This window comes from Galeopterus variegatus, unplaced genomic scaffold (genome assembly GCF_000696425.1).
Source record: "Galeopterus variegatus unplaced genomic scaffold, G_variegatus-3.0.2 Scaffold9342, whole genome shotgun sequence".
In the NCBI taxonomy this organism is placed as follows: Eukaryota; Metazoa; Chordata; class Mammalia; order Dermoptera; family Cynocephalidae; genus Galeopterus; species Galeopterus variegatus.
In genome coordinates this window covers 42,577-55,411 of record NW_007735453.1, presented here as the reverse complement: position 1 = coordinate 55,411, position 12,835 = coordinate 42,577, and the positions used below count along the sequence as shown (strand labels likewise).

Sequence of the window (12,835 nt, the reverse complement as noted above, 5' to 3'; positions counted from 1 at the left end):
CGTGCACATATGCACACACACGCACTGTCCACACACCACACACGCTCTCGGCTCACAGATAAACACAACCGTCCAGGAAAGCTCTGGGCCCACTCCACCCACCCCGTGCTTGCATAGATGCACATCGTGTCCTCACCACATGTCACACTCACAAACACATGTGCACACACACACCGGGCAGTCAGCGGTGCAGCCAGAGGCTGAGCAAGAGGGAGGCACACAGGAACGAGGAAGCAGAGGCTGCGGGTCCCCATCCCACCTGCTCAAGTCCTGCCAGTTGCAGGCAACCCCTCTGCCCACCCAGGGGGAGCCTGGAGAGGTAGCTGAGTGAAGAGGGAGGAAGCAGGCTGGGGCTGCCATGGAAAGAGCCAGAGTTTGGGGTTCAAATCACACAGCTCTGGCACTTCTGCTTGGAGGAATGACTTAACCTGCCTGCGTCTGGTTTCCTTATGTGAGAGGCAGGGCAATGAAACCATTCTCATGGATTTGCCATAGCTGGTACGTAGAGAGTGCTAGATCCATGTTTTGAGAAGGCAGCACACAGCACTGCAAATGCACCAACCAAATGCCTGGCTTATGCACTTCCAAGCAGGTCAGTTGCGCTCCCCCTCAACCTCAGTTGCCGCATCTATAAAATGGGACTAGTAAGCAATGCCTCCTGCCCTTGCCCACCTCAGATGACTGTCATGGGGCTCAAAGAAACAATAGTGGGAGAGATGGTTTGAGTCTGTGGGAGAGAGTGCCCCTGGGGCAGTGATGGGGGGCTGCTGTTACCCCACCCTCTCTCTTCCCTGAGAATGCCCCTCCCCCACCCACCAGGGCACCCACCGGCTATGGTTCGTAGAGCAACTTCCCCAGTGTGTGCATTTCCAGAGCAGGGAGAGGGCCTGGCAGCCCCCAGAACACTCGCCCATGCAGACCCGGGGAATACAGAAGCTGGAGTGATGAGGGTGAGGGGGCTCCGGGGCTGTGCAGCTTTGTAGGGCTTTCTGTGCTCACCCCACTGGCATGCCCCTGGGGTCTTCTCTAAAGAGACCTGGTGGCTCTGAATGGACTTGCCAGGCTCCAGACCCCCACCAGGCCTAGTCATTCAGCAAAAAAAACTCAGGAGGGCTCACTGCCCTCAACCTCCTTGGAGGAAATGGGGAGATGAGAGGCAGCCGGCCCAGGGTGCAGCTCTAGAGAGTCAGACAGGTGAGGAGTCAGACTGTGTTTATTCTCACTGGCTGTGTGACCCGAGCAGTGATGCAGAGTTCTCAAGCCTCAGTTTTCTCCTCCATCAAATGGGTATAATAATCCCCTTTCGTTATTAAATGAGGCCATCATGAGGATTAACTGAAATCACACATGTGAATTGCTGACACACAGCAGACACTCAGTAATGCTTGCTATTGTAATGAGACGTGGCACGGCTGGGAGCCAGCCTGTCCAGGTTTGAGTTCTGGCTTCATCACCTCCCAGTAATGTGAGCTTGGACATGTTTTACAATCATCTTTGTGCCTCAGTTTCCTCCTATGAAAAACGTAAATAGCAACTCCTTCCTTGATTTGTGCTGGGGACCAAGTGAGTGACGCAGCTGAAGTGTCTGGGCCACAGTAAGTGTTGCTCCTACTATGGACTACTGGCTTGGAGACCTTCTCTGCACACCTACTATGTACCAGACAAGTCCCATGTGATGTCAGTTAAGTCTCACAATAACCCCATCAAGAAGGCAATTTTCATCCATTTTACAGAAGTTAAGTTACCTGACTTGACCAAGGTCACTGCTGTGCAGTAGCAGATCTGGGATCTGAACCCAGTCTCCAGACTCTGTGTGCCATGTCATTCAGGTCATACTTCAGTGATTTTCATGCTGGGTGCCCCAGAGGCTGCTGAGGTGCAAGCCATGGGGGGAGGAAAGGAGGTCACCTACAAAGGAGGCTGCACTACTGGGTTCCAGTTCATCCAGGGACAGGAACGAGAGGGAGACAGGAATGGGGACCCTGAGCAAGTGGGAGGCAGAGCTTGGGGGAAAGATGCCAAGAGAAGAGGCCTAGAGAGAGGAGATGACAGGAAGAGGGAAAGAGAGACAGACCCGGGGACCCAGTGTTACAAGGAGAAATAGGACAAAGAGAGATGNGGCCCAGGGTGCAGCTCTAGAGAGTCAGACAGGTGAGGAGTCAGACTGTGTTTATTCTCACTGGCTGTGTGACCCGAGCAGTGATGCAGAGTTCTCAAGCCTCAGTTTTCTCCTCCATCAAATGGGTATAATAATCCCCTTTCGTTATTAAATGAGGCCATCATGAGGATTAACTGAAATCACACATGTGAATTGCTGACACACAGTGTTCTCAAGCCTCAGTTTTCTCCTCCATCAAATGGGTATAATAATCCCTTTTCATTATTAAATGAGGCCATCATGAGGATTAACTGAAATCACACATGTGAATTGCTGACACACAGCAGACACTCAGTAATGCTTGCTATTGTAATGAGACGTGGCACGGCTGGGAGCCAGCCTGTCCAGGTTTGAGTTCTGGCTTCATCACCTCCCAGTAATGTGAGCTTGGACATGTTTTACAATCATCTTTGTGCCTCAGTTTCCTCCTATGAAAAACGTAAATAGCAACTCCTTCCTTGATTTGTGCTGGGGACCAAGTGAGTGACGCAGCTGAAGTGTCTGGGCCACAGTAAGTGTTGCTCCTACTATGGACTACTGGCTTGGAGACCTTCTCTGCACACCTACTATGTACCAGACAAGTCCCATGTGATGTCAGTTAAGTCTCACAATAACCCCATCAAGAAGGCAATTTTCATCCATTTTACAGAAGTTAAGTTACCTGACTTGACCAAGGTCACTGCTGTGCAGTAGCAGATCTGGGATCTGAACCCAGTCTCCAGACTCTGTGTGCCATGTCATTCAGGTCATACTTCAGTGATTTTCATGCTGGGTGCCCCAGAGGCTGCTGAGGTGCAAGCCATGGGGGGAGGAAAGGAGGTCACCTACAAAGGAGGCTGCACTACTGGGTTCCAGTTCATCCAGGGACAGGAACGAGAGGGAGACAGGAATGGGGACCCTGAGCAAGTGGGAGGCAGAGCTTGGGGGAAAGATGCCAAGAGAAGAGGCCTAGAGAGAGGAGATGACAGGAAGAGGGAAAGAGAGACAGACCCGGGGACCCAGTGTTACAAGGAGAAATAGGACAAAGAGAGATGAAAAGACAGGAAAGGAGACAGGCAGACTTTCTTAGGACAAAACGCTTCTGCAGGCCTCCTCTCCCATCTCAGCAGGCCTGAGACATGAAGTTTTCACCCTCCCAAACAGCCCCCCAATATCTGCCCATGGTCCCACGATGCATCCTGCCGTCTCTCAGTCCAGCCACCCAGGGCAGGTGGGTGCTGTGGGTCAGACTATGTGCTTGAAGCTGCCAGTGTGCCCCCACCCCACCTCAGGCTGAGCCTGGTACCTGCCCAGGACCCAGACATGCCCAGGTCAAGGGGACCCAAGGTCAAAGACATCTCCCACTGAGGGTACATTTATGTGGGAACCAACACAGCACTGGTGCTCAGACATGCAGGTTTCAGCATCAGTGAAATCTTGCTGTGAGACCTGGTGGCTCTGTGACCTTGGGCAAGTCATATCATTGCTCTGAGCCTCTTCCCACCTGTAAAAATGATAACGTAGTGCTCCTTTTAGGGCTGTGATTTTGTTGTGAGGGCTAAATATATGTAAAGTACTTAACGTTAAGCACCTGACACCTTATAAGTACTCAACAATTGATAGTAAAAACTTGAAATCTCAGCCCTGGGGACAGGTGTGGCCTAAAGGACACAGGTCAGGGAGCCTGAATTTTCCTTAACAAAACATCGCATAACCTCTCTGATAATATCCTCATCTGTGAAGTGGGCTGAAACTCACCCTCACCTGCCCACTTCACAGGGACAGGGGAAAGCTTTTGGTAAATTCTAACGTTCAGACAGTGGCATAATGGGGGTGACTCCCTCTCCAGAATAGATGCTCAGCTCCTTGGGTACCCCAGGAGCAGCTCTGGACTCCCGGAGGTCAGCCCACTGGATAGACACCCACCTTGGCTAGCTGACAATTCCTCAGCCACTGGCTGAATTAACAGCGCCCCCTGCTGGCCAAGATGAGGATGCCCCCAGTGAGGTCTCCAGGAGCCAGGGTGGTGGTGGGGTGGGGGTGAGAGTAAGGGGGACTCCTTTTCATATGGTGGTTTGTAGAACAGAAGAACAGAACTGCTCCCTGGGACTGCCTAGCACCCACCTACCGAGTGACTAAGCAACTGCAAATGCAAGGAGTACCCCATGGGCCAGTCTCAGACCAACAATAACCACGATCATTATTAACTGATGTGTACTAAATATCAGCTAATGTGCTAAGTGCTTTTTATGCATTATCATTCCACCCTCCTAATAACCTCTGGGGTTAACACTATTATTATAATACCTATTTTACATATGAGGAAACGGACTCAGAGAGGCTGGGTAACTTACCCAAGGTCACGCAGCTGGAAAGGGTGGAGCCAGTTTTGCTGCCCAGATCTGGCCATCCCCTGAGTCCTGCCACCTCCTATACAACCTGGACTTAGCTCAGAGAAGGTGACATTCATTGGGGGACAGGAATGCCATGCCATCTGGGACTGGTTGTAATGTGGGGATAGGAAGCAGCGGGCACCCTGGGAGGCATCAAGAGACCTAATGCTGCTTTGCCTACTTGGCTGCTCTGTGGCTTCAGGCCAGCCCCTTCCCTTCTGGGCCTCAGTTACCTCTTCTGTAGAGTGAGAGGGCTGGGCCACACGCCGTGGAGGCCCTTCCCGCCTCTGATTCATTCCACCCTCTCCCCACCTCCGTCAAATCTGTAATCTCGTGTATGACGTGTTTAGTCCACAGCCGTCTAACCAAAGCTTCTCAGCCTAGGGTTCTTGCACCCCATGAGGCCTGGAATTATAAGCAAAATTGCATGAGTGTGCGTGTGCCCAGTGTGCATTTTTCCAGGAAAAATGTTCATATTATTACCAGATTCTAATCTCAAAAGTCTGAGAAACACTGATTGTTCTAAACCTTTAGAACTTCCTTAAACTCGATATAAATTTTTAGGGGAATGAGTCAAGAAAATTGAGTCCCTACCATGTCAACTTCTTCCCTTTGCTTGTGTTTAAGTCCCCTAGCTTCCTGGAGCTGCCCCCACCAGCCCAGGCCCATGGCGACCTCCACCCTCTTTGCTTCCAGTTAGTCTCTGCCTGGATGCTGAAGCTCTGGCCTGCTGTCCTGTCCTTGCCAGTCTTCCTCACTTCCATGTCCTCCCCTGGACCGTCGCAGCGAAGACTGGGGGGTCTCATGAGGTAGGTGCATGACCAGGTTGGCCGGCAGGGGCCGCAGGGCGGACAGGCCCAGTGGGGTGTGGGCGGGTGGACTAGCGTCCTGTCTGTCATCTCAGCAGCCTGGGTGTGAGCACAGCATGGCAGCAGTCGGGAGGCCTGTGTTCTGGGTCTGGCCCTTCCCCTCCGTGGGCCTCAGTTTTCCCATCCTAAAGTGGATGGAGGTGGCCCAGAATCCCTGGATGGTTGCTTGGCAACCTTCCAACTCTGGCATCCTGTGGACCTTTCTGACTGATGCTGGGGGAGGGGACTGTCTTGAACTCCCCTTGGCAGAAGCAATTGGCCCAGCGGAATAGAACAAGATGGCAGGAAACAGGGCCCACCGTCCACAGCTTGAGGAGGAGTCTTAGCCCTGGGAGAAAGGAAGGCTCTAAATCACGTTGCCCCTAAGAGCTGCCTGGGGATGGTGATGGAAATGGAGACCCCACTGGAGGCTTCCCAGGGTTGGGAGGGCTCAGTCTGGGTGGCAGGTGACAGCTTCCAGGATACATATTCCATCCATCTCTGGAAGAGGCCAGGCAGGTGCTGGTGGGAGGAGAGAGAGCACCACGCTGCCCTCAGCTGCCGCAGGTCCTGGAGACGGGGCTGGGGCTTCGGCCATCCTGCTCGCTCAGCTGCTGGGGGGCTCTCCTGTCCCAGTTCTTCTTAACCCTCCCTCCCCACCAGCTGCTAATTCTGGGCCCAGCTAGCATAGCCAGGCAAAAGCCCAGGGATCAGGGTGGGGGGGTTGTCCCCGCAGAGACACCATGTGGAGATGCACAGGGTGGGGACTCAAGGACTCCTCCGAGGGACAGGACCCCGTCCTCACAGGCACAGGGAAGACCCTCTCCCACCTCCACCCTCTCTTCACACTGCCCCTCTCCCACCCTCAAATGATTAAGAACAAGACACGGGCGTGACCATGATGTAGAACATTCTCTACAAAAGTTATAATGAGCCCGAGAGAAGGGCTTGTTTTACAGTGGTGGGAACCACAGAGCCTGTCCCACCTCCGCACAGGGAGAACCAGCAAGAGGCTGAGAGTAAACGTGCAGGGAACAGGAGAGAAAGGGCAGCACCTGGGGCTCGGAGAAAGAAGAGTCGGCACCTGGGGGTGGCCCCAGCCTCAGGCCTGAAGAATAGGATGGCATGGCAGGCAGCCAAGCCCTCGGTGTCCTGAAGCGGGAAAGGGACCTGCTCTGGGCATGTGTGTGGATGGGGGCCCCCACACAGACGGACTAGAGAGAGGTCTTTGGGGGCTGTCTTTCCCCCACTCCAGGGAGGAGCTGGGGCCGTGGCCGTGCTCCCAGTAGGGGCTGCTTCCCAAGCCGAGGTCAGCAGTGGGCACTCCCACTGCTAGAGAGCTCTGAGGACACACCTCTGAGTACCCTCTGGGCAGGACTTTCTGGTCTCACCATCATCACAGAGCTGGGACGCAAGGTGAGCTCTGGATTACCCACCATCCATGCAGAAATATGCAGCAGCCCAGTCCCTTCCAGACCTCGAGGGAAACCCAACAACCAACCCCCAGCATGTGCATACACACACACACACAGAGACCTGGGGACCTGGGGACAATCGGCAGTTTAGGTTACCCACATCCTCCAGTGCCCACATCATAGGACTTGCCCAGTCTCTGCCTGTCGCAGGCCTGGGAGACTCTGAGGCAATTGGCAGATGCCTTTCTCTAGCCCACCATGTGCCCACCAGGCCTGGGGGTCATAATACTGCAGCCTGTTGTTCTAGCACCTTGTGTCCAGCTCCCTGACCCCCTTGAGTCCCTTTGGGGGGGTCAGGCTACACAACGGAGGAGGGAAGTCTGGAGGAAGACAGTCACCCCCACCCCACCCCAGCCCAGCTCTCCAGCTCCCAGCCTTGGCCAGTGGATGAAGGGGAAGGGGGCTGGCTATGCACATGGACGGGATGGGGACTGCAAGTCAGGACATTTGGCTGAAGAGTCTGGGCGGGGAGCCTCCCCTCTGGGGTGCATGGGGGGAGGGGAGGCAGCGCCAACTCTTCCCTTCACAAAAATGTAGGAAACCGGCAAGTCTCCAGCCTGAGCACGAGAGAGAACAGAACCCTCAGAAGAGGGGTGGGAGAGACAATGGCTCCTAGGACAGGCCATGCACCTCCCCCCATACACACAATCCCATCCAGCTCCGCTGCCCCTGCCCTCCCTCCAGGACTGGCCTTCCACAAATCTGCATGTCCTTTAGGGCCACTCTGATGGAGGTGGCTCAGGGGCTCTGGGTCCCCTCAGAACTGTTGTTCTGGGCCATTCTCTTGCCGCTCTGGGTGCCTCCAGGCCACACCCTCTGCTTCGGGGTGTGAACAGGCTTTCGAAGGAGGCCACCCATATGGTCCTTGCTCCTGGGGGCGGGGGCTGCAGGGCTGGCGACTGTGAGGTGAGGACCTCATGGCCCCACCGCGGGTTGTGGCAACTTGCAATTCATTTTGGTCTGGGGAGAGGAACTCCCGGTTATCTGTGGAGGAAGAGACAGAAACAGACCTCAGGTGAGGGCCCTCAAAGACACCATGCTCAATCGGGTCATTTTGTTAGCCTTCCCCTTTCTGGCCAGACTGATAGTCAGGGATGCAGACATGGGTCTAAGGGTGACCTCCCCATTCCCCCAACTCCAGACTGCCTCCGCACACCCATCCCTGGCCCAGCCATCAAGGGTAAAGGCCACAGATACCAAAAAGGTGGACAGCGTTTACTGGGCTCGTGGGGTGCCATGGGGGAGGGACCAGCCTCTGTCAAGTATGGTGGCTTTTTGAACATGAACATGACGATTCTGCCTCCAAGGCTGCTCTTGGCCCTGCTGGGAGCATTTTCCTGATTGCAGGGTTCAGGGACAGCAGGTAAAAACATCTGCCTTGAGGGCTTGGGCCATTGAGGACACCACTGGCTGTCGCACCCTCCATCCCTGGAAAGTCACCTTGTCCCCAGGCTCTAGGGCCACACAGAGCAGGATCAAGCTCAGCTGCACCCCGAGCAGCAGCAGGACGTGGAATGAGCTATTCTAACACCCGGAGCCTCTACTTGCTCATCCGTTGTAACATGGGATGATGTAGCCTCCACGCGCAGGCGTTCAGGAGGATTAAACGAGAGGACTCGTTCAAGGGAGAGGACTTGTTCAAGGGCATAGCCTAGTACCCAGGGGGTGGGCAGGCTCCAGAACACCCTAGCTGTGATTGCTATGACTACCATAACTCATCCACACGGAGGCCCAATTTTTCACATTTTGATACTTCCAAAACTGAGGTGCATTCTACATTAGCTGTGATAAGAAAGCCTCCAATCATCATGGAATTAGCAGTTTCTTTTTCTGAGCTGGTAGTAACTTAAATAGTGGGGCCTCTTGCAATTGATAGCAGCTTAGATTTTATGAAATACGGTATCATGCCCCCTCCCACTCCTGAAAAAGCAGACACCCCCACCCCCGACCTTTCAACTCCCATCCCCCCATGCGCTCTTAGGCCGGGCACTCACAACTCTGTGTCCGCCAGGGCGGGCGGCCGCTCCAGCGCCTGCCTTCGCCTCCGCACGGCCCCCAAGATCTTCTTGCGGGGCCCCAGGGGGACGCTGATGCTGCGGAGGTCGAGGTCAGAGCACAGCATCAGCGCCTCCAGGTCGATCTTCTCCTGCCGCAGGAGGGCGGCAAAGTCCTCCATGTGCAGAGAGGCCAGGAAGGTCTCCAGCGGGCTGGTCTCGGGCTCCAGATCCTCGTCCAGGCCCAAGTCCAGCTCGTCCCAGGGCAGCTCCTCCCCGCAGCTGCGGTCCTGCAGGCTGTTGGCACTGCCCAAGCTGTCGTCGTCCAGGCTAGGGGGGCTCTGCAGCCGACCCCGCGGCGTGCCCGTCCCATCCAGCCCCCCGTCCTCGCGACTCAGCCCATGCAGCCCGCTGCCCAAGTAGTTCCTGCGGAACACCATGGTGCCCAGGCCGGGGCGGGTAAACAAGGAGTCGTGGCCTGAGTCGGTGCTGACCTCCGAGTGGGCAGGCTCGGCCGCCAGCGTGGCACGGGAGACGCTGTCCTCATCCGAGAGGAACATGTCCCGGAGCGGGGCACGGCCCCACTCCTTGGGGTTGGCGTAGGTGCCCTGGCGCACGAACATCACGTCGCTGCCCAGCTGCAGGCCCGAGAGCGAGCGGACGCTCTTGCGGCCGTCCTCGGAGACCTTGAACGTGCCGTCGCCGCCCTGCTTGCGCCGCTCCAGCTTCTTCTGGATCTTGGTCTTGCCCCTGGCGGTGCCGTGCAGCGTGGCCTGCGAGTAGGGCAGCGGGCTGCCCAGCGCCAGGTGCTGCAGCCGGCGGCTCAGGGTGCTGGACGTGAGGCTGGAGAAGCTGAGCGTGTCGGAGCGCTCGGCCAGCTCGCGCCGGTAGCGCCGCTCCATGCGCTCGTGGTGCTTGCGCTGCATCTTGGCGCACTCGCGGATGCGCCGCTCGGCCTCGCGGAAGGCCTTGTCCTTCAGCTTGCCCACCAGCTTGGGGTTGAGGCTGCTCTGCTTGGCCGCGATGGAGTCCAGGTAGCGCACGCACTCCATGTGGCCCTTCATGGCGGCCATGTCCAGCGGCGTGTGGTAGTCGTTGTCCAGGCACCAGATGTTGGCCCCGAAGGACACCAGGAAGGACAGGCAGTGCAGGTGGCCATTGGCAGCTGCCAGGTGCAGGGGTGTGTTGCCCCAGATGTCACACTTGTCCGGGTCACCCCTGCAGGGAGAGTACGAGGGGAGGGATGATGAGACGTCGCAAGCTGGGGCAGACAGTCTGCAGGGGCTGGTGGGGGAGGGGGACAGTGGGGGCGGGGGCCCGGGAGGCGAGTGGAGGACTCCCCGACTTGTTAAGTCTTCCCACAGGCACACCAGGCCCCAAAGGGACCCGTGGGCCTGAGACCTCTGCTCTGACTCCAGGAGACCTGCAGGTCTGAGCCACCAAACGGAGCCGGAGTGAGCCCGGGGAAAACTGGCCCCAGGCACGCAGGGGGTGGGGCGACAGAGAAGGCGGGGCCGGGGCGGGGCCTTCCCCAAGATGACTGAGGGCTGGGAATCTCAGGGGATAAATATTTGATGCCCAGAGAGAAAGGAGTGAATTATTCATGGGGCCCAGCGGGGAGCTGGCCCGGTGAGGTGGTGGGCCTGGGCCGAGTCCGGGTCTCCAGGCTGGCGTGGTGGCGAGTGTAGCTGCGTGTTGCAGAGTGACCATAAAAGAGGACAAGAGAGTGGTGTGTGCTGGGCCTGAGCCCTGGCTGAGTGCGTGAGTGTGTGTTTGCGTGTCGGCGGGCACGGCCATGTCTGCAGGGAGCAGGGCCAGGCCTGGCAAGCCTGAGTGTGAGAGAAGGTGTTGGGTCTTGGCCTGGGCCAGGAGGGGAGTGTAGGGGCAGCCAGGACTGGAGGGGAGGAGGAGGGAAGTCAGCTGCCTGGGCCAGGCCGCCCTCCCTCCCCGGAGCTGCCCCATCCTTGGGAGCCCTGTGAGGCTGGCTGGCTTGGACCTGTCCAGATGCCCCAAAAGTCCCCCCAACACCCTCCACAGCAGACTGTGCCCCCCTCCCCCGGGGCAGGCTCCCACTGGCTCCTCCAGGACTCCCGCCTCCCTCAGGGGCTTAGCACAGCACCTCTGCCCCAGCTAATGAGGCCACAAGGCCACCCTCCAGCGCTGGGGGAAGAATCACTCCCTTGTCTCAACAGCTCTCTGCACACCCCCCTCGTCAGCTTCCCCTCCTGAGGCCAAGTCCTGCAGGATGATGTGGGGACGGGCTGCTGGGCATCTGGCCCACACCCTGTCAAACACCAATCCTTGCCCTCTGTAGGAGTTGGGGGGGTTGGTGCACCCAGGGGAGCCCTCTTCCTCTTCCCCCAAGAGTCTTCCGAAGGGGGGTAAGAGTTGCTGTGTGTCCTCCGGGGGTGGGGAGGAACCGGTCTGTCTTGGCCTCTTGGAACATGGCTCAGCTGACTGGTCTTAGGTGTTGCTCCCACCTGCTGCTGGGTCCAAGGAGAGCAGAGAGGGCAAGGCCAGTTCCCCCACCCAGCACACGCCCCAAGGCCAGCTGGAGCCCCTCTCTCTTAGGGCCTGAGATGTTCATATTAACCCTCCTGGGGCATGTGCTTTCCCTTCTTCCACCCCCTTTCCTCTCCAGGCTGCCCCAGTGTCCAGGCCAACGTGGCTTCTCATTATAAAACTGCTCGGGGTGAGGGGGTTCTTCACAGTAGTGTGATTTAACCCCAGGGAACCCACTTCAGAATGCTCTGGACGCTGCATTCCTCAGCTGCTACCTCCAAACCCCCTGTCTGGCCTTGACGCCTGGACTCTATGCCCACTCCTCTCCCCAGGCCAACTCTGGAGGCAGAGGGAGGGGTGAGAAGCCCCTTCAAGGGGCTTCAGCCTCCCTATTGCTTAGCTGTGCCCTGCAGTGGGGGAGGGACACAGAGAGAGTTAATGGGGTGGCTGACCCAATGACATTTGGTACTGTGGACAGTGCCCATAAATCCCAGGAATGAGAATGAGGGAGAGAGCTGTGTGAGACCCAGCCTGCAGGGAGGTGTGGGTGCTGGCTGGGAAGCCCCTCGGATCCAAGTCTGGGGGGTGGACAGTGAAGACCCTCTCCTTTCCTAGCCCCCACTCTGGCCCCTCTGAGACTTCTCAGCCTTCTCTCTGGTTCTCACTATGCCCCTCACTCTTGCTTCCAGCTGCCCATCACCCTGGAGATCCCTTCCACCTGTCCCTGACTCTGCAGCACCCCCCAACAATCAAAGACCCCCAAATCCCAGTTCCTCCTCTCCTAGCCCCACACCCAGGTGACAAGTATCACATGCCTCAGCTTCTGTCCCTATCCACGTGTGTCTCCTCCCACGAATGCTAGGTTCCCAGGTCCCACCTCAGGGTCTGCCTGTAGGAGAAACAAGCATCTCAGAGGAGTGGGACAGAAGATGCCATGGGGTCTAGGGAAGGTGTCTCAGGGGTCTGGAGCAGCGCTGCGAGGCTCTTCCCCCTCCCCTGCTGGGCTGGGTGGAGGGGGACTCACCCGCGACTCACGATGAGGCGCAGCGACTCCAGGTTGCCATGGTAGGCAGCCCAGAGGGTGGGAGTCATGCCATCCTCGTCGGGGGCATTCAGCTCCTTCCGGGTGGCCTCCTTGAGGAGCTCCAGGTAGCCATCCCGAGCCGCCCGGTGGTACTGGTCGTTCATGGCTCCGTACTTGGACGGGGCGGGCAGGGGGCACGGGGAAATGCCCCCCGCAGGGGAGGGCGGCCGGGTTAGGGCTGAGGCATGGGGTTGGGGGAGGGGCCCGGGCAGGGGCCGGGGTCGCCAGCCCCCGCTGCCGCAGACGGAGGGTGCGGAGCGCCAGAGCCGCGGCTACTGGGACATCTGAGCCGCTCACCCGGCGGTGGGGGGGGCGGGGGTGGGGGCGGGGGGCGCCCGCCCCCGCTGCCGCAGACGGAGGGTGCGGAGCGCCAGAGCCGCGGCTACTGGGACTTCTGAGCCG

At 57.8% G+C, this 12,835-nt stretch overlaps 1 protein-coding gene across 3 annotated transcripts; it reads right to left on the bottom strand.

Moving 5' to 3' along the window:
- Positions 1-7,411: 7,411 nt before the first annotated feature.
- On the bottom strand, positions 7,412-12,721 carry USH1G (Usher syndrome 1G (autosomal recessive)). Of its 3 annotated transcripts, none has more exons than XM_008593568.1 (3): positions 12,374-12,721; positions 8,848-10,065; positions 7,412-7,837 (listed from the first exon to the last, which is right to left on the bottom strand). In XM_008593568.1, the coding sequence occupies exons 1-3, from the start codon at positions 12,535-12,537 to the stop codon at positions 7,834-7,836; spliced, it is 1,386 nt and encodes a 461-aa protein (XP_008591790.1). In that variant the 5' UTR covers positions 12,538-12,721; the 3' UTR covers positions 7,412-7,833. The 3 variants fall into 3 exon arrangements, with proteins under 3 accessions (XP_008591790.1, XP_008591791.1, XP_008591789.1); XM_008593569.1 differs by having other exon boundaries at positions 7,672-7,837; positions 8,848-10,012; positions 12,374-12,720; XM_008593567.1 differs by lacking the exon at positions 7,412-7,837 and having other exon boundaries at positions 8,844-10,065; positions 12,374-12,590.
- Positions 12,722-12,835: the final 114 nt, after the last annotated feature.

Bases quoted from the DNA above. Each gene is read 5' to 3' on its own strand.
- USH1G (XM_008593568.1), bottom strand. From the start codon at position 12,537: ATGAACGACCAGTACCACCGGGCGGCTCGGGATGGCTACCTGGAGCTC. The intron at 10,066-12,373 runs GTGAGTCCCCCT...CTCTCCCTGCAG, and splicing joins CGCCTCATCGTGAGTCGCGG to GGGTGACCCGGACAAGTGTG.